Source organism: Chanodichthys erythropterus, chromosome 11 (assembly GCF_024489055.1).
Source record: "Chanodichthys erythropterus isolate Z2021 chromosome 11, ASM2448905v1, whole genome shotgun sequence".
Taxonomy (NCBI): Eukaryota; Metazoa; Chordata; class Actinopteri; order Cypriniformes; family Xenocyprididae; genus Chanodichthys; species Chanodichthys erythropterus.
Genome location: NC_090231.1, coordinates 47858141 through 47879286, shown reverse-complemented (window position 1 = coordinate 47879286; position 21146 = coordinate 47858141). Strand labels below are relative to the sequence as shown.

At 47.1% G+C, this 21146-nt stretch overlaps 1 protein-coding gene across 1 annotated transcript in view; it reads left to right on the top strand.

Moving 5' to 3' along the window:
- The window catches only part of LOC137030014 (astrocytic phosphoprotein PEA-15), a 62300-nt gene extending 42641 nt beyond the window's left edge, over nucleotides 1-19659 (top strand). The window contains exons 3-4 of the mRNA XM_067399927.1: nucleotides 9221-9376; nucleotides 19453-19659. Of these exons, the coding sequence (XP_067256028.1) occupies nucleotides 9221-9376; nucleotides 19453-19517 (221 nt within the window). The 3' untranslated portion in view covers nucleotides 19518-19659. The remainder of the gene's footprint in view (nucleotides 1-9220; nucleotides 9377-19452) is intronic.
- The last annotated feature ends 1487 nt before the right edge of the window (nucleotides 19660-21146 follow it).

The window sequence follows — 21146 nt, the reverse complement described above, 5'->3', positions numbered from 1 at the left end:
GGAGCCTTGGTTAAAATTGCAATTTTCTCACTATTTACAAATAGTTGGAAACATTTGGGATATTGTAAATACTCAAGTGAACAAAATACATAACACTGCCCTAGTGGTTTTTGGATGTTTTACTGCAAAAATATTACATATTGCACCTTTAAGAAACATAATCATGAAAGTGTATTTTCTTTATGTACACTTATTCCTGGTTCCACAGACAAGACATAAGCCTACTGCCAGACTAAAATGCATGATTGAGTTGTTTTAACTGAAAGCAACTTGCACTGACATATCTTAAAATATGTTAGAGCCATTGTTTTGTCTCAAGATGGACACCAGTAATGTTCCCTTTCGAGGGAACTCACACTGCATCCTGATTGGTGCTGTTTCATGACATACTCAGTGACGTGGCATGTAAATTATGGCGAGCAAGGAGCTTAAGTGGTGTGTGCATCCCCGCCCTCATTACATCACGAGTGGGGACATACACAAGCACACAAGCTTTGTGTTCACTTCTTGGGCGTGGAGCATGCATGGGAAGCTCTCAAGGGAGTGAGCTAGAGAGAACAATTATGGGACGATGCCGCAGGTTGAAGAGACATTGCATCGTCCCTGAAAGCCCTGGCCCTTCCCACCAAACCCTGCCGCACAACATCTGCTTTGGTGGGAAAGGCATATATGGTGGCGGCTCAGGCTGATGTATGCCTGCACACTATGTCCATCATGTAGGCATACCAGGCCGACCTGTTAAAGGGCCTAGATGTCAGAGAGTGAGTAGAGGCTCAAGCCCGATGATATTCAAGAGCTGTGTCAGGCAGACCTGTCTCTCCGTGTCACCAAGGAGACTGTCCGCACCATCGGCCACTCCATGGCAGCATTAGTGACTACATAGAGACATCTGTGGCTGAATCTCTTGGGCATTGGGAAGAAGGAGAAAGCTTTTCTCCTCAATGTCCTACTCTTCCCTTCCAGGTTTTTTGGTGACGCTGTCAATTTGGTCGTCAAGAGTTTCCAGGAGGCTTAGAAGCAATCAGCCTTATTTAAAAAAAATATTTGTCTCACCGGTCTGGGTCCCAAGGGGACTATGCTGCAGTGCCTGCCCGAAATATTTGCGGCCATGCAGTTATTGCGTCTGCACATCGAAAGTCGATTATTTCCTGCTGGTTACTCACTTCAGAATACCAAAATCAATGTAAACAAAACACCTGAAATTGGCCTCGAGAGGCTGATTCCCGTAGTAGATTTTCTCGAAGCATGGAAAGGTTTTCCAAATGTCAGTGGGTCCTGCATATTGTAGAAAAAGGCTACAGACTACAGTTCAGGTCTCACCCTCCCAAAATTCAACGGGGTGGTCTGGACTTCCGTAGTCCACTGGACTTCCACTGGCCACAGTTTTCATTATAAAGCTAGGCCAAGCCATCACTGTAAAGCATTTTCAGAGACTACTGGGGCTCATGGCAGCTGCATCCAACGTTATACCTTTTTGGCCTCCTGCAGTGGTGGTTGAAAATCGGATTTCCTCAAGGGGAAATCCATTCCGTACGATCAAGGTTACTCACAGATGTCTTCTTTCCCTGGCGATATGAAAAAAGCCTTGGTTTCTGTCCCAAGGCCCAGTATTGGGAGTGCTATGTCGCCAGAAAATCATCTAGACAGACGCATCCCTCACAGGCTGGGGCATGGTCATAGATGGCCAATTTGATGATGACCATCATCTTTCATGGCACATATTGTCACGATCACCTGTGAGAGTGCCTTCAGCCTCTAGAGGGCACTCCTTCCCGGACTCATTGTTTCACTCATTTCATGAACTACATTTCCCATATACACTCCCTGGACTAATTACCATTCATCATTGCACCCAGCTGTTTTGTGTTTGTTAATTAGTGTTTGTCTATTTAATCTCAGTTGTGTCTGTCCCTGGTTGTGGTTCGTTGTTTTTTTGTTACGTGCTCTTTGTTTCTCTGGCTTTTTGTTTTATGGACTGGGATTCTGGATTTTGACCCCTTTCCTGGCTTTGGATATATGTTTCTGGATTCCCCAATAAACAACCGCTGCAATTGGATCCTATCTTCTTGTTCTTGTGTGCACCGTGACAGAACGAACCACCATTATAAGGATCCAGCAGCATGAGGACTATTCCGTCAGCCACTTGCAGGGAGCGTGTGGCACTGCTTGGGGCAGTGATGGCTCTACGCCAGGAGGGAGAAGAGGTAGGATGCTTCGCCAAGGTCTTTTGGACGATGGCGGTGGGGCTGAGATACAACGACGTGGCGCTGAAGGATACTTTTAATTGCTGTCTCGACGATCCTCTGCCTCAATGTGAGATGGAGGGGCTACGGAGTTTAGATTTCTGGAGGTTCGCCACATATCTTCGCCGTCGGAGGGAATGGACCTCACTGAGTCAGCCAGGCAGTTTGTATGCTCCAGCCCATGATTCCGTTTCAGAAGGCATTGAGGAGGTGGGCACTGAGCCTCAGCTTCACCCCGGTAAAGGGAGGAGGAGGAGGAGAAGGAAGAAGTCTCCAGCTAGTGAACCCGTTCCAGTCAGTGAGTCCACTTCAGAGCCCGCTTCAGCCAGTGAGTCCACTCCAGAGCCCGCTCCAGCCAGTGAGTCCACTCCAGAGCCCGCTCCAGCCAGTGAGTCCACTCCAGAGCCCGCTCCAGCCAGTGAGTCCAGTCCAGAGCCCGCTCCAGCCAGTGAGTCCAGTCCAGAGCCCGCTCCAGCCAGTGAGTCCAGTCCAGAGCCCGCTCCAGTCAGTGAGTCCACTCCAGAGCCCGTTCCAGTCAGTGAGTCCACTTCAGAGCCCGTTCCAGTCAGTGAGTCCACTTCAGAGCCTGTTCCAGTTAGTGAGTCCACTTCAGAGCCCGCTCCAGTTAGTGAGTCCACGTCAGAGCCCGTTCCAGTCAGTGAGTCCACTTCAGAGCCCGTTCCAGTCAGTGAGTCCACTCCAGAGCCCGCTCCAGTCAGTGAGTCCACTCCAGAGCCCGTTCCAGTCAGTGAGTCTACTTCAGAGCCCGTTCCAGTCAGTGAGTCCACTTCAGAGCCTGTTCCAGTTAGTGAGTCCACTTCAGAGCCCGCTCCAGTTAGTGAGTCCACGTCAGAGCCCGTTCCAGTCAGTGAGTCCACTTCAGAGCCCGTTCCAGTCAGTGAGTCTACTTCAGAGCCCGCTCCAGTCAGTGAGTCCTCTCCAGTCAGTGAGTCCACTACAGAGCCCGCTCCAGTCAGTGAGTCCACTCCAGAGCCCGTTCCAGTCAGTGAGTCTACTTCAGAGCCCGTTCCAATCAGTGAGTCCACTTCAGAGCCTGTTCCAGTTAGTGAGTCCACTTCAGAGCCCGCTCCAGTTAGTGAGTCCACGTCAGAGCCCGTTCCAGTCAGTGAGTCCACTTCAGAGCCCGTTCCAGTCAGTGAGTCCACTTCAGAGCCCGTTCCAGTCAGTGAGTCTACTTCAGAGCCCGCTCCAGTCAGTGAGTCCGCTCCAGTTAGTGAGTCCACTTCAGAGCCCGTTCCAGTGAGTGAGTCATCTTCAGAGCCCGCTCCAGTCAGTGAGTCCACTTCAGAGCCCGCTCCAGTCAGTGAGTCTACTTCAGAGCCCGCTCCAGTCAGTGAGTCCACTTTAGAGCCCGCTCCAGTCAGTGAGTCCACTCCAGAACCCGTTCCAGTCAGTGAGTCCACTTCAGAGCCCGTTCCAGTCAGTAAGTCCGTTCCAGCTCGTGAGTCCGTTCTTGAGATCACTGAGGAGGTGGGCGCTGAATCTTCGCTTCCCACACGGAAGAGAAGGAAACGGAGGAGGAAGGCTCCAGCCAGTGAGTCCGCTCCAGCCAGTGAGTCCGCTCCAGCCAGTGAGTCCGCTCCAGCCAGTGAGTCCGCTCCAGCCAGTGAGTCCGCTCCAGCCAGTGAGTCCGCTCCAGCCAGTGAGTCCGCTCCAGCCAGTGAGTCCGCTCCAGTCAGTGAGTCCGCTCCAGCCAGTGGGTCTACTACAGAGGCCGCTCCAGCTAGTGAGTTCATTTTGGGTGTGCCACCGCCTCACCCTCATAAGCAGAGGAGGAGGAGAAGGGCTTCCTCCATCCTACAAGGCCTGGAGGCCACTCTAGAGGTTGTTCTTTGTTTCTCCAAGCGCCTTGCCCTGCCGGCGCCACCGAAGCGCCTTGCCCTGCCGGCGCCGCAGCCCCAGTCTGAGCACGCTGCCGTCCCAGAGCAGCCCCAGTCTGAGCACGCTGCCGTCCCAGAGCAGCCCCAGTCTGAGCACGCTGCCGTCCCAGAGCAGCCCCAGTCTGAGCACGCTGCCGTCCCAGAGCAGCCCCAGTCTGAGCACGCTGCCGTCCCAGAGCAGCCCCAGTCTGAGCACGCTGCCGTCCCAGAGCAGCCCCAGTCTGAGCACGCTGCCGTCCCAGAGCAGCCCCAGTCTGAGCATGCTGCCGTCCCAGAGCAGCCCCAGTCTGAGCACGCTGCCGTCCCAGAGCAGCCCCAGTCTGAGCACGCTGCCGTCCCAGAGCAGCCCCAGTCTGAGCACGCTGCCGTCCCAGAGCAGCCCCAGTCTGAGCACGCTGCCGTCCCAGAGCAGCCCCAGTCTGAGCACGCTGCCGTCCCAGAGCAGCCCCAGTCTGAGCACGCTGCCGTCCCAGAGCAGCCCCAGTCTGAGCACGCTGCCGTCCCAGAGCAGCCCCAGTCTGAGCACGCTGCCGTCCCAGAGCAGCTCCAGTCTGAACACGTTACCGTCCCTGAGCAGCTCCAGTCTGAACAAGTTGCCGTCCCAGAGCAGCTCCAGTCTGAACCCGCTGCCGTCCCTGAGTACTCCGCTCTCCCTGATACGGCCACGAAGCACCCTTGGCCAGCCCTGTCGCCATCGTCCAAGCCTTCTGCCCTGCTGCCGCCGTCCAAGCCTTCTGCCCTGCCGCCGCCGCCCAGATCTTCTGTCCTGCCGCCATCATCCAAGCCTTCTGCCCTATCGCCGCCGCCCAGGCTTTCTGCCCTGCCGCCACTGCCCAGGCCGTCTGAACCGTTGGAACCAGCCTGGTCAGTTCCTCCGCCACCACCCTGGCAATCAGCCAGGATTTCAGAACCGTTGGAACCAGCCTGGTCAGTTCCTCCGCCACCACCCTGGCAATCAGCCAGGACTCCAGAACCACTGGAACCAGCCTGGTTAGTTCCTCCAGCACCACCCTGGCTATCAGTTGGGCACCCTGGATCTGGCCCACCATCCCTCCCCCTGATCCTCCTCCTGTCCACCTCCCTCCTGAGTTTTTTTTTGTGTTTTTGTTTTTTGTCTGGTGGAGCGTCTGGTAGCCGCTCCTTTGAGGGGGGGTAATGTCACGATCACCTGTGAGAGTGCCTTCAGCCTCTAGAGGGCACTCCTTCCCGGACTCATTGTTTCACTCATTTCATGAACTACATTTCCCATATACACTCCCTGGACTAATTACCATTCATCATTGCACCCAGCTGTTTTGTGTTTGTTAATTAGTGTTTGTCTATTTAATCTCAGTTGTGTCTGTCCCTGGTTGTGGTTCGTTGTTTTTTTGTTACGTGCTCTTTGTTTCTCTGGCTTTTTGTTTTATGGACTGGGATTCTGGATTTTGACCCCTTTCCTGGCTTTGGATATATGTTTCTGGATTCCCCAATAAACAACCGCTGCAATTGGATCCTATCTTCTTGTTCTTGTGTGCACCGTGACACATATATTGATTGGAGATGCTGGCTGTATTCAGAGCTATTAAAGGGCCCTATATTAAGGGCCACCACATTCTAGTTCGTTCAGACAACACGTCGGTGATCGCTTATATAAATGATTATATAAATGACCCATGATGGTCTGAGGTCATGCCCTTTTTGCAGACTGGCGCACCAGATCTTTCTGTGGTCACAGGGGAAACGGTTGTCTCTCAGAGCAATGTATGTCCCCGGGAACCAGACTTTGGGAGCAGACATCCTGTTGAGGCAGGTGCTGAGGACCAGGGAATGGAGACTCTACTCTGAGGAGGTGGAGTAGATATGAGAGAGGTTTGGCCCAGCAGAAGTGGATCTATTTGCATCTCAAGAGACGACTCACTGTCCACTGTGGTTCTCTCTCACGCCTCCAGCTCCTCTGGGGCTGGACGCCATGGTGCAGATGTGGCTGAGGCTATATCTGTATGCATTTCCCCCGATCGTTCTACTCCCGGGATTTCTAGAAAGGGTCCGTCGGGACGGGGTCAGTCTCCTCTTTGTAGCTCCATTTTGGCCAGCCCGAGTATGGTTCTCAGACATCGTGTCACTCCTGGCAGGTTCTCCATGGGAGATTCCCATCAGGAGGGACCTGCTTTCCCAGGGCGGGGGCACAATTTATCAACCCATCCAGAGCTGTGGAAACTGTGGGTCTGGTCCCTAGATTGGGCCCAGTACCTAGAAGCTGGTCCCTCAGCCGGAGTGGTCGAGACTATACTCAACTTTATAGCTCCATCCATGAGGAAACTGTATGGCCTAAAATAGAATGTTTTCACCTCTTGGTGTAGAGAGCGTGGGTTGGACCCAGTTAACTGCCCAGTGGCTTCAGTGCTGAAGTTCCTTCAGGATCGCTGCTCTTACCCCATCCATGCTTATATAGGTGTACATGGCAGCAATTGCAGCTTTCCATGCTCCCTTAAGTGATGGACCTCTGGGGAGGCACCAGTTGGTCGTATGGTTTCTCCGTGGGACATGGAGGATGAGGCCTGCGACTCATACCAAAGTCTCAGCCTGGGATCTGGCCGTGGTTCTCAAAGAGTTATCCCTGGCCCCTTTCAAACCGCTTGAGTCAGCATCCGAGAAAATTCTCATGTTAAAGATAGCTTTTTTGCTGGCCATTACATTCCTCAAGAGAGTTGGGGACCTTCAAGCTCTTTCTATTTCCCCTCCCTGCTTGGAATTTACTCCTGGGAGGGTGAAAGCTATCTTACACCCTAGATCTAAGATGTCTAGGTCTAATGTGGCTAGGTCTACCATTCTTCAGGCCTTCCATCCTCTACCGCATGTGTCGTGGATGATGAGAGACTTCATTTATTCTGCCCTTTTAGGGCCTTACAATTGTATGTTCAGAGGTCTCCCCGGCCTCCAAACAAACAATCAGCAATCGAATTGTCGAGGCAAATTCTTTGGCCTACCAGGTGCTCATTCAGCTAGAAGCATGGCGTCTTCTAAAGCTCTGCTCTTGGGTATCCCTGCAAGAAATATGTGATGCAGTGGGCTGGGCTACTTCACATATGTTCATAAGATTTTGTAGTCTGCATCTTCCTTCCATGCCAGGCGCACAGGACCTCTTGTCCTAAGCTGTGCCTGGACAGTTTCACACTAGGACAGGACAGATTTGGCATAGCACAGTGGGCATTAATGGAACTCTCTGATCTGGTTAACAAGCTGAAGACAACTACCAACTCACTCAATGTTATTCACACAGAGATTATAAAAGCAATTTTTTCTATAATTGGCCCCAGTGTCCGAGTTTTAATTCATTCATTTCTGGACACTGGGGTGATCCCGAATAGTTTTAAGCATGCAGTTGTTCAGCCCTTAAAAAACAAGGTTTGGATGAGGGTTGTTGTAATAATTATTGGCCTGTCTCTAAGCTATCATTTTTATCTAAACTTTTAGAAAAAGTTGTGCAGCCTCAATTAATCCTGTTTTTTAAATGCAGCCAAGTTATTAGAACCTTTTCAATCTGGTTTCACTGCCCATCATAGCACAGAGTCTGCGTTGCTAAAAGTGTTCAATGACATTTTAGTCGCAGTTGATGCCGGCAAAAATGCCGTATTGATCCTACTTGATCTTGCGGCTGCCTTTGATACTGTAGACCATAATGTCCTTATTTAGCATCTAGATCATTTATTCGGTATCAAGGGTACGCCCTTACAGTGGTTAAATTCATATCTTAAAGATACCTACCTTTTTCTGTAGAGTTAGGTAAGTTCTCTTCATCTTCTGCTCCTATTATTAGTGGAGTACCTCAAGGCTCTATTTTAGGTCCACTTCTTTTTAACTTGTATATGCGACCACTGGGTGACATCATTAAGAAACATAATGTTTTATTTCGTTTTTATGCTGATGATACACAGCTGTACTTGCCTTTAAAATCTGGCGACTCTATACAACCTTTATTGGAATGTATCCAAGACATTAAGATCTGGCTATCAAATAACTTTCTCCAACTTAATAAGGACAAAATGGAACTGATTGTTTTTGGACCCCCAAAAATAAGGAGTTGTCTAATAAAGGAGCTGGGTAATCATTTCCCCTCAGTTTCCTCCCAGGTAAGGAACCTTGGTGTCATCCTGGACTTTATCCAAACAAATTAATTCAGTTGTCAAGAACAGTTTTGATCAATTGCGGACTATTTCCAAACTTAAATCGTTTTTGTCATTCCAAGACGGTAGGTAATTCATGCTTTTATTACCTCACACTTAGATTACTTAGCTTCATTGGCTCCCGATCCATTTTAGAATTCAGTTTAAAATTCTGTTGTTTGTTTTTAAAGCTCTTAATGAGCAAGCTCCATTTTATTTTAAAGATCTTTTTTTACCTCTGTCATCCTCCAGACTTTTAAGATCTTCAGGCAGGGCTCTATTATCTATTCCTCGCACCTGTCTAAAAACTAAGGGAGATAGAGCTTTTTCCATTGCCGCCCCCATCTATGGAACCAATTGCCTTTGGACATCTGCCTTGCACCTTTGATTACCATTTTTAAATCAAAATTGAAAACATATCTCTACTCCATAGCATTTTAATATTTTAATATTATTTTGATTCTGTTTATTGTCTGTTTTGTTTGTTTTTTTGCTCTGTTTTATTTCTGTTTTAATTTCATTTTGTTTCCTCACTCTGTTCAGCACTTTGGATAGCTCTGCTATGTTTAAATGTGCTTTATAAATATAATTTACTTACTTACTTAATTTAATTAATTTTATATTATCTGCAAGTGCAGTTTTTTTTTTTTTGAAAAGTTTTAAGATTTGACTACACTACAAGTACACATTCAATACAATTAATACACGTACACTTCTTTTTCACAAGGGTGTGACACATTTTGAGTCACCATGTTTGAATAAACTCAATCATTCTATTTTCAAAAAAAAAAAAAAAAAAAAAATACATTGTTTGAGTGATTGATGACAGACTTTTTCATTCCATTAAATAATGATTGAATTTCTTGTACAGATAAATGTTCTTGCTTTTGTTCTTTTTTATATTACATCTCTGTGATTTGTCTGTCTTGCACAGATGACCTATCCTACATTGAGCACATCTTTGAAATCTCACGGCGACCTGACCTCTTGACCCGGGTCATTGAGTACCGCACAACCGTGCTAAAGATCTCTGAAGACGATGAAATCGACACCAAACTCACACGCATCCCCTCTGCAAAGAAATACAAGGGTACAAATCACTTCCCTTTAACAGTCTCTGTCTTTTGCATCATAAATATAAACACAATCAACAGAGCACAGCATTATTTCTGACATTTCCCTGTTTCATCCTATTTACTTCTGAAGGAGTGACAGTCTTACTGCCTACATAGGCTTTGTAGGCAGTAATTTACTCAAAAGGAACCTCAGATTGCATTACTTTAATCATATAAAGCCTACTGTATCATATTTGATAATAAATAAATAAATAAATAAATAAGGCCTCTGCATCATCAAAATTATCAAAACTTAGCTGAAAAACCTGTTGTACAAAATCTACTTCATGACTTTTCTGGTCTGATTTATATTTTTAGTTTTTTAGCAAGGCTTATTAGTGTAAAAAAAAAATTCCACCTTCAGGTTGTGTGTTTTTGCTGTGAAATCTTAATTAATTTTTATAGAATAAATGTAAGAATAACATTTTTATTAGCAATACTTGACTGGACTGAAGCAACTGAAGTTTTCTTGATTATCCATACATCATTTTTTAGGAAAGTCATGTTAAAATGTGAGTATCAAATATGATCCATCTGGCTTTTGAGGAACATTATTTGTTCATCTTTCAGTCATCATTGTATTGCATTGCATTATATGTTTTAAAACTATAGAACATTGCATTATATGTTTTAAAACTATAGAGGAGATATAGAGTGACAACTGATATTTATATGAATTTTATTTAAGTAGTCTGCTATACTGTTATAAAGATCTCATTGATTTACATTACATGCCTTCAGAATTTCATCTTACTTTTTAACCTTATAAATGTCAGGATCTGCACCAAATTACATTTCGCTTCACAAAGTGGAACTTCAATGCTGTGTCTGGTATTGGCGCTATGGGGAACACTGTTGTTTTCATGTTGGTTCAGGAAGCAACTCTGTTGCTGCCTTCAACTTGAGCGATTATTGTGATGTGTCTAATTCTGAGGAATTAGATACAGAGAGAGTTGAGGTGGGTGTTATTAATAATCCGCCTCCTCAGCTGTCCTGCATATAAGTTTTTGAGCCTTTTATTCCTTCTATATCTCTACATTGAGGTGTCAAGATAATGGAGGAGTTTATCTTCAGCTCATATAGTCTCTCCCTTGTATTCAAATTATTTGTATGTGGAGAGACTTGTGTGAGCAGCTACTAGCTATCTCTTCCCTGGTGCTGCGTCCTCTTTGAAGGCTCCTGCCTTGCCAATGGAGTGATCGCGTTCAGCTCTTGAAGATGACCTGCCGCAGTGAGGGAGCTCCCTCTTGCTTGGCTTTTTTCTTGTAGCTGGATTCATGAAATTATTTTTAAGAAAGACGTTAAGAAAATTCTTAAGATAAATTCTAAGAAGTTTGTAAGAATGTTCCTAAGTGCAATACTTGAAAAATTCTTAAGAAGTTCTCAAATATCTATTTTAGAACATCTTAACTTTTTTCTTAAGAAGAAAATGAAAAGCAGGTCTATATTGCAGAAGATTTGCAGAATGGAAAACACATCAAAGCCTGTCTTTTTGCACTGCCTGCAGGTTACTGTAGGTGTCATAATAAGCACACAGACTATTTTTGTCACTATTTTGACTTGACGGGAGTAATTCACTCAGCGTCGTGTTTTAAATGTGCAATGTCAAGTTAAAATAGATATTTTAAAAGCCTGTCTCAAGATGCAGCGGTCTCCTATTTATTTGTGATCTTTCTTGTGTTCTCTCTAGAGTGAATGCATCCTGTATCTGTTTGTGCTGCTTTGCTAGTTCTAGCTAGAGTGAACACATCATGTATACGCACAAATGATCAATCACTTCACTGAAGTGACTTCAGAGTACTCGTCCACATTCATGGTACTAGTAATATGTATTATATGTAGCTACTGTTATGTTGTAATGCTTAATATTTGAAACCCAATAATTCCATCAAACATCTTACATCTTACTCCTGACCCATCCATTTAGTGGTAATATCACCTGAGGCAGTCAAAAAAAAGCTTTGCAAGCCACAGATCTAGCCATCTGTGCCACTAAGCACACTACCAGTGCATCAGTCATTCTGTAGTTGCTATAGTTGCCACGGTCTAAGTCAGCAACTTTCTTGAGATATATACCTCTCTGGGATTCCATGAGGGTTGATGAAGGGTGAACGGAGTTGTGTAGGGCAGTATAGATTCCCTTTATTTCGCTTACCTCCCTCCCCAACTACAGTTTGGTTTTGAAGTAGGGATTTATGCTCACCTTTGGATGGGTGCTTTACTATAGCCCTGGTTCGACAATGCTAATAAGTAGAGAAAGTTTGCTTGTGGGACGTCTGTGTTATCTGTTGCTAACTATAGGTTAGTGCTAAAGAAAAAGACGAAGCACTAGCTATATTGGGTTTTAGGTATAGTGCATTGACTCAAGGCAGGTTATTGGCAGCCCCAGTTACATTGAGGTCTTAAAGTAGGGTTTAGAATATGTTTAACACCTTGCATGCTCCCTTTGGTAGGCCCCTTGGTAGAGCAAGGTGAAAGGAACTATGATGGGCAATTCATAAGAGTCGCCCTGTTTCATTTACCTCCCTCACCAACTTTTGTTTCAGAGTTCCTGTAGGAACTGAGAGCGAATCAGACAGAAATTACTCATTCAAACTGTAAAAAAAGCTGAATTCCAAATCAACACTCAGGGTCATATAAATCAGAATATCCTGCCATATGTGGTGCCAGACTAACTAAACTCCTCCATAGCAACAAGAGAGAGAACCATTAACATGTCGATGGTCAGGCAGTTGGGTTCAGAGATGGCACATCTTGAGTTTCACAAGGAAAACGTCTCGGTTACAAAGATAACCCTCGTTCCCTGAAGGAGGGAACGGAGACGTACGTCGGACAGACCGACGAATAGGAATCTCGCTAGAGAGGCCAATCTACTTCGTGTAACTAAAACGAGCCAATGCACATTGGCATGCAATCATATGCATCAGCTGCTCGCCTCGCAGCGCGGGTATATAATGAGCAGCAGGTGCGTTGCATCTTCAGGTTTTCGCTGAGGAGCCGAACCGGATAGGCGGCAGCATCAGCGGGGTACAGCGACTGTGGCGACGGGACGTACGTCTCCGTTCCCTCCTTCAGGGAACGAGGGTTACCTTTGTAACCGAGACGTTCCCATTCAGTCGGTCACGTTCGACGTACGTCGGACAGACCGACGAATAGGAATCCCTACCAAAGCGCCACAGGATCTGCCCCCTTCCAGCGCTCTGTTGTAAGCCACCTGAACCCCCTTGCCTGAGGATGGTGGGACAGGGCTAACACAGAGAGAGTCGATCACTGCTGTTCCCCAAAACCCATTCAGTGAGACTATTGGATAACGCTGGGAAAGCGTACCCTTCGCTGGGAAAGGAACGCTGCGGAAGCCACATCCTTCCCCGAAGGAGTTATGTGGAGAAGTACATATGGACTAACCCTGTAGGGCTGTGCTACATATGGAAGAGCTGGGGTGACTCCAACCCGATGAAGGGTAGGTTCTCCCAGAGGGAAAGACACGGGCTTCGTTTAGGAGCAACCGTGGAACCAACCATATGGGATCCCCGTAGGGTCACACATATGGAACCCAGCCTAAACCCGGTTCTCAAGGATACAACGGAGTATAGGCCTGGCGCCAGACGCTCCGCCACGTCGGCTGCCGAAGGGATATCGGAGAACACGACAGGGTCTGCCTTGTAGGGACTCTCTGGAGAAAAGAAGCGCATGTAGCGCAGCAAGCCGACACTAAGCCGGGGCCTCTCCGTGCCTCTGACCTGTGGCGAGAACATGGGAGGAGACCGGCTCGACACGAAGGCTATAGTATCTAGCGAACGTGTTAGGTGTCGCCCAGCCCACAGCTCTACAAATGTCTGTCAGCGAGGCGCCACGAGCCAGCGCCCAGGAGGATGCGACACCTCTCGTGGAGTGAGCATGCAACCTGAGCGGGCAGGGCACGCCCTGAGCTTGGTAAGCCAGGGCGATGGCATCCACTATCCAGTGGGCCATCCTCTGCTTGGAGACAGCCTTTCCCTTCTGCTGGCCTCCATAACAGACAAGAGCTGGTCTGAGGTCCTGAGGCTTTTGGTTCTGTCTATGTACAGTCGCAAAGCGCGGACTGGACAGAGTAAAGCCAGGGCTGGGTCTGCCTCCTCCGAGGGCAGCGCTTGCAGGTTCACCACCTGGTCCCTGAAGGGAGTGGTAGGAACCTTGGGCACATAGCCAGGCCGGGGTCTTAGTACCACGTGGCTATCACCCGGCCCGAACTCCAGGCACGATTCGTCGACCGAAAATGACTGCAGGTCCCCTACCCTCTTGATGGAGGCCAATGCCACCAGCAGCAAAGTCTTCATAGACAGAATCTTTAAGTCTGCTGACAGCAAAGGCTCAAAGGGAGCAATCTGAAGTGCTCTCAGCACCAGAGTGAGGTCCCAAGAGGGTATGGAGAGGGGACGAGAAGGATTTAACCGTCTCGCCCCCCTAAGGAACCTGATGACCAGGTCGTGCTGACCAACAGATTTGCCATCTAAGTGGTCGTGGTAAGCGGATATAGCAGCAGTATGGACTTTGAGGGTGGAGGGGGGACAGCCTACGCTCCAACCCTACTGCAAGAAGGAAAGCACGACTCTGGTCGAGCATCTTCAGGGGTCTTCCTGGCGAGAAGAGCACCACTCGACGAACAGGTTCCACTTTGAGGCGTAAGCACGTCTCGTAGACAGTGCACGTGCCGAAGTGATGGTGTTAAGTACCTCAGGGGGTAAGTCACCTAGAACCTCCGCATCCCGTCCAAGGGACCAGACATGGAGTTTCCAGAGGTCTGGACGCGGGTGCCAAAGAGTGCCCCGTCTCTGAGGAAGAAGGTCTTCCCTCAGAGGGATGGGCCAGGGAGGGGCTGTCGCGAGGAGTGAGAGTTCTGGGAACCAGGTCCGGTTGGGCCAGTAAGGCGCAACTAACAAGACCTGCTCCTCGTCCTCCCTGACTTTGCACAGGGTCTGTGCAAGTAGGCTCACTGGGGGAAATGCATATTTGCGCAGGCCCCGAAGCCAGTGCATCTGTCCCGAGTGTCCCCTCGGTCAGAGAGTAAAACAATTGGCAGTGGGAGGTTTCTGGTGAAGCAAACAGGTCTACCTGAGCCTCTCCGAATTCTCTCCAGATCAGCTGAACCACCTGGGGGTGGAGTCGCCACTCTCCTGGCAGCGCAGCTCGTGATAGCTCGTCGGCCACCCGGTTGAGCACACCGGAGACATTAATGGCGCGAAGCGACCTCAGATGCTTCCGACTCCACAGGAGGAGATGGCGGGCGAGTTGCGACATGCGACGGGAGCGTTGACCACCTTGACGGTTGATGTACGCAACGGTCGCAGTGTTGTCCATACGGACCAGTACATGCTTGCCCTGAACTTCAGTGAGACCGCTGTCCTGCCATTGAATGCATTCAGGCAGTTCAACACTGACCGAGCACATTCCTCTGTGAGGCGTGCTATCTGCTCGACCGAATCCAACTCCATACCGAGAAAAGAGATCCTCTGCACCGGGGCGAGTTTGCTCTTTTCCCAGTTGACCTGAAGCCCCAACTGGCTGAGGTGTCTGAGCACCAAATCCCTGTGTTTGCACAACTGATTCCGGGACTGTGCTAGAATGAGCCAGTCGTCGAGATAGTTGAGAATGCGAACACCCTGTTCTCTCATGGGAACAAGGGCTCCCTCCACGACTTTCGTGAAGACGCGGGGAGACAGGGCCAGCCCGAAGGGTAGGACTCTGTAATGATATGCTCGACCTTCGAACGCGAATCTCAGGAATGGCCTGTGTCGCGGAAGAATTGAAACATGGAAGTACGCGTCCTTCAGGTCAATCGCTGCAAACCAATCTCGGGGACGGATGCACTCGAAAATGCGTTTCTGCGTGAGCATTTTGAATGGTAGCTTGTGGAGGCTCCGATTCAAAACTCGCAGGTCCAAGATCAGTCGTAACCCACCGCTTTTCTTGGGTACAATGAAGTAGGGGCTGTAGAACCCCGACCTCAAATCGGCTGGAGGGACCGGCTCTATCGCGTCCTTCGCCAGTAGGACTGCGATCTCCGCACGCAGGACAGGGGCATCGGCATCTTTCACTGTAGTGAAGAGGACGTCCCTGAACTTGGGGGGGGGAAGCCGGGCGAACTGAATCGCAAGCCGACCCTGATGGTCCGAAGGAGCCAGCGAGACGGACTGGGGAGCGCTAACCCGGCTCGCAGAGACCGTACAAGCAGGACCAAAGGGACCACCGGTGTACCCGCAGCAGGGCAGCGAGGTGGAACACACGGACGCGGCTCGGGGGGCTCTCTTTGTGAGGCGGCCCGAAGCGGCGTCACAGTGAGCTAGGCAACACTTACCTGGCTCCATGGATGGACAGAGGGAGCAGTCGAGGCTTTGGCTGCCCGCTGCTCGCTGCTGTCCGCTGGCGACAGAAGAGGGGGATGAGAGTGGTGAGGTTTTTCTCCTCCCACTGCTCTCCAAACCCTCTTCAGACCTGGAAATAGAGGAACTGCTCTTTAAAATTTGGGTACCGCTGCCTCTTGGGTCAGTGGCGGAACAGAAACAAACCCAATAAAGGATTTACCACCTGGCCCTCCTCCAGGGGTGGAAGAGCAGCCCCACCCATCTCTGGGTCGCCCGTCTCAGGGGTGATTCTCACCAACCAGTTAAACAGCTGCAGAGACGGGAGGCGTCATCTCCCCGCAATGGATACAGCAGAGCCTGCTGGGCCGGGGTTTCTTGCAGGGGACGACACCCTTGGCGACGAGCAGACTGAGGGGCGGCCCAAGAGGAACTCAATGGTTTGTCATGGGAAGCTCCCCGATCCGCTACTAACTGAGGAGAACCGCTGGGCTCAGTCCTCGACAGTGTCACCGAAAGGCCACCTCGTAAGATGGGAGCATTGAGAAAGCATTTAGCTTGACAACCTCTCACACCTCACAAGGTAAGCCAGGGGGCACTTCTGGACCACGGAGGTGGACATCGTCTGGCTGAGGGCCTGCGCCGTGACTTTGATCACGGTTAGTCAACAAGTGCAGCTCAACCCCAGCACAGAACTACCCTCATGCAAAAAGAGTGCCTTGGCCTCACATGCAGGGTGGGTGTGGTCTGTGTACAGCCACCCCATCCAAGAGGGTAGTGAGAGAGGAAAAACTTATGCAGATTGGCACCTTTGGCATTCCATATTTATGGCACCAATATACCCCCATACTGCCAAGTTTTCCATGCACATCTGGAAGACCCAGGAAAGCATGGCTGTAAACTCTGAATCTGAGTCAGCATAAGCACACACCATTACAGTGGGCAGCGTCACCCTCATTTCCAGAGCATAACAGCACTCTCTCTGATGCTGCAATCGACGTCTGTCCCTCAGCTGGAGCTCTGAATGAAATGCTAGGTTCCCCTATGAAAAGGACCAGCAATCCAATCCAGAAACTGCACAGCTTGCAATGCGCTAGAGAGGGAGGGGCCCTAGGGGGTTGGTTCCCCGAAGGAACCCCTCAACCTCATGTCACCCAAGCCATATCAGCAAAGTAGACCTCTTCTGGTGCACCAGAGAGGGCGCTACAATGGAGATTACGCAAGGGAACCGCGCATCTAGAGCGCCGAGCGAGCGCTGGGTTGCCGTGACAACACGCGCTGCAGCCCGGCAGCTCGACGGCACACGACACGCAGAGGAGCGAGAGGTTTGCTCTCGCTGATCTCCGCGGTCTCCCAGAGTGTCGGGCAGACCCGCGGCTGTGCTTTTACACACAAGCGGCAGCTGGCCAACAACAGAGGGGACTCAAGCTTCCCGGAGAAAGAAGAGTCACGACCGGCGTGTCGACGTGATCATGTTCTCATATGAAAACATGAACACCCACGAACATCATTTCAGCACGCGCCCAGACATGCGAAACGGTGATCGTGGCCGTCAGTGAGGACAGGAACGATCGCATCCAGAAACACAAGTAGGATGTCGTCTTTAAAAAGACGCGAATCTACTTGTGTAAGCTCTTTCAGGGACTTTACTCTTTTAGAAGTGCTGAAGCACGCAGGGGAACGGCCACCGCAACACAGACAGGGATTGTATGCAGCCTGTCATGTGCTTTCTCTCTCCTTGAAGGCGCTCACTCTTACCAGCCGTAAAAACGGCTTTTCAGCGCTCAAAAGCGCACCGTACCGGCCGTGAGAACAGCCTTCTGACGCTGTCAAACAGCTATTTGCTCAAAAACGGCAAACGAAACAAAAACAGACAAAGAGAGGACTTCGACCCCGCTGCTGTGCTGTTCGCCCGCACTCGGAAAAAAAGAGAAGTTCAACCAAAAAGCTTGACTCGTCTTCTAGCAGACACTCGCTTGCAGAGAACAGGAACAAACACCGTTCGGCTCCGAAGCGAAAAGCTGAAGATGCAACGCACCTGCTGCTCATTATATACCCGCGCTGCGAGGCGAGCAGCTGATGCATATGATTGCATGCCAATGTGCATTGGCTCGTTTTAGTTACACTCGAAGTAGATTGGCCTCTCTAGCGAGATTCCTATTCGTCGGTCTGTCCGACGTACGTCGAACGTGACCGACTGAATGGGAACCATGAGTTAATGCCAAAGGGGGCTGATTCCCAAGAAAGAGATCTAGAACAGACCTTCTTTATGAAGACCTCTGTTTGATCTCTAAAACGCAGGACTGAAATCCTCTCTAAATCCACAGAGACTATCTTTAAATATCAAAATGCATCAGATCATCCCAAAATAATGCTAGACGGACTTATAGTCAAACATCGTTAAACTGCATAATTCTATATCATGTCTACAGCCTATGTGATTATTATGCTTAGATTAGACATAATTCATGCAATTATTATAACTATTTAATGCTTTATTGGAGGTGTGTCTTGTTTAATATGTGTGTGAATGATTTCTCATTTCTTAAATTATGGATTAAATCTGTGTAAAATGTATTGTATTCTTATTATTAGGGATGCACTGAAAACCGAAAATTCTGGATGCACTTAATTGGCCCAAAACAGAAATCGAAAATGACTTTTTTTTTAAATAATTATTCATTTCTTATTTTATTTTTTGTATAATTTAAATATTATTAGACTTTTTAATTAAATTCACTAATTTTACTGAATCTGAACCCCACCTAATGATTTATGGTTTGTTCAGGTCAGGTCTTATAAAGTACATATTGCTAGAAATTTTGGATTTCAGTATTTCACTCTCTTAAAACTCAATCTTTCCTCACTTTCTATCTTTCGGCAACTTGTGCGATGTGTGTGCGTGTGTTTATGTGTTAGGTATTAATATGTGTTAGAATAATCAAAGGCTTGTTTGTATTTAAAGAGAAGTGTCTTTGGTTATGTCATTAAGAATTTAGTGTCTTAAACTGCTTATATTGTTACTGTGCTAATAAATAGTGTTTTTGCTATGGTTTGGGACATTAATATCCACTACAGAGTTGATAGTTATTGCTCATTCATTTGAGCGCGGGATGATTCATTTGTTCGGCCGTAAAATAAGTGACTCTTTCAAAATTACATATAAAATTAATTAATAATTCCTTATGAGCTAAAATGACCTGTTTCTTTACATTCCACTTTGAAAGAAAACGTCTTTGAGTGCGTATGCAGCCCGGTTCCCTGAGAGGGAAACAAGATGCTGCATCTCGTTGACACACCTCAGGCCTGCCTGCGTATCTCCCTCAGACCATAGAGTTGATGATGTGAACTCAAACACCCTTTTGCATGTGAAGTCATGGACTGCTGTCTGCCAATGATTATTGGCTTTTGTTTACACATCCCTTAGACACCGTTTACACTGAAGGCATTCCCCATAGTGCCAATACCAGATGCAACACCCACTAGGCATAAAAGCCAGATGCATAACATATGCATTTTTGTTGTTGTTTTAATATTTTATATAAAGGTTCTTTTTTAATTTTATAAATTTTTCTAACATTTTTCCAGGCTTATTTCATATGGCTGGATTTACAGGGTTAATAATGTTATGTGGATTAGTTACTACTTATGATTTGTCATGCGTAATGTTGTCTGTAACAGAGTTCTCTTTGTGTCTCTCTTCTATGTTGTAGATATCATTCGCCAACCGTCAGAAGATGAGATTATCAAACTGGCCCCTCCCCCTAAAAAAGCATGAGGTCAAAGTTCATGACCTCTGCTCCTCATCCCCGGCACTTCATCTTGCCCATCATTGTCACCAAACCATGCCCACCATCCCGCCCACTTCACCTCCCACCGAACAGAAGCCAAGCAGCCAATCAGATTGCCAAGATGCTTTACAGCCACGCCCACGCCACGGAGGCATGGAACACATGGAAAACTAGGATGGAAGATAAATAAATGGACAAAAAGACAGCGACCAAAAGACTTGTAGTCCAATTACAATTGTACCGTGAATGGGTCATAGGTCAGGTTGTGTGTCAGAATGAAAAACAATCATTCTGTGTTTGCTGACGTTTGTGTGGAATTTTGTATGTGTGAGAGAGTTTATTTGGACCCTTGATAGCATTAAATGGGATTGTCAGAAGTTGGCCAGACCAACATAATAGGGAGTTTGCAGTTGATGTCTTAATGTGCCACTGGCCTAGGGTGTGAATCTAGTTGTGAAACAGGTTTAGCCACTGGATCACTTTTCCTTTAGACACATTTATTCCCTAGTTTGTAATGTGGGTAGACTTGAGGTTGGTACATTCCCTTTAAAAAACAAAACTCATATCTACATTTAAAAGTGTTACAGAGAATTAATCTCTGAATTTGTGTGATTGCCACTTAGAAAGCCAATATTTGCCTTCTTTAGAAATGAAATGCATTATTGCAGGGTATGCAGTTACCTAGTAGAGAATTAATATTGCTTTTTATATTTCTGTATATCATACTTCTAGGAATTGTAGTTTATTAAATTATCAGTTATATAATAATAACCATTGTTTATTATCAAACAACAGCAGTCTTATATGAATGGAGTTTGTTATAATAGTGTTCTAGTACATATGGGAGACATAATTAGACATTTATCTCCTATATTATTAAATGTATAACGGGCACAAAAACAGGAAGAGTCCATCAAAACAGAACATGGTAGAACGCAAAACTGATGAAAAAATATACATTAAAAATGTGTGTTTAGTAACATTTTAGCTCAATTTCTGCAGTATTTGCATCAGGAAATAGAAGGCATATATTTTTGTTAAAACTTTAAATTTGACTACTTCTACTGTGAATTATTTATTCAGATGCCTCAGTATACCATTATGTGAAACATTAGGAGGAGATCACATATATTTTCTGTTTATAATTTGTAAACTGATAGAGAGTAAGAAACAGCTGCGACTAAAACAGGGATATTTATGTCAAGGATGTGGTAAAAATAGATAAATATATATATATATTAATTAAATGGTAAATAAATATCCATAAATTGCAGCACTCTATGTGGCCAAAAGTCTATATGGATCACATTGGGTATCCAAACAGCGCATCATTTTTAGCAGTTTTCTTCTATTTGTAACTTTTCTTTTGTTTCACAAAAGTAGCCTATATTTTAATAAGACATTTATTGGAAATATACATATCTCTGCCAATCATTTTGACACAGCATAATAAGATCATGCTGCGTTTACAAATATTAATATCATGATTATGGTTGTGATATACCTTGTGTTGGTTGTGAGATTACGCCTTTTATTAACACCATCTGCTGAAAGACTGTTCAAACACGACTCTAAATTTGCTTGATCACTGTGTTGTTGCTTAGCCCCTGCAGACT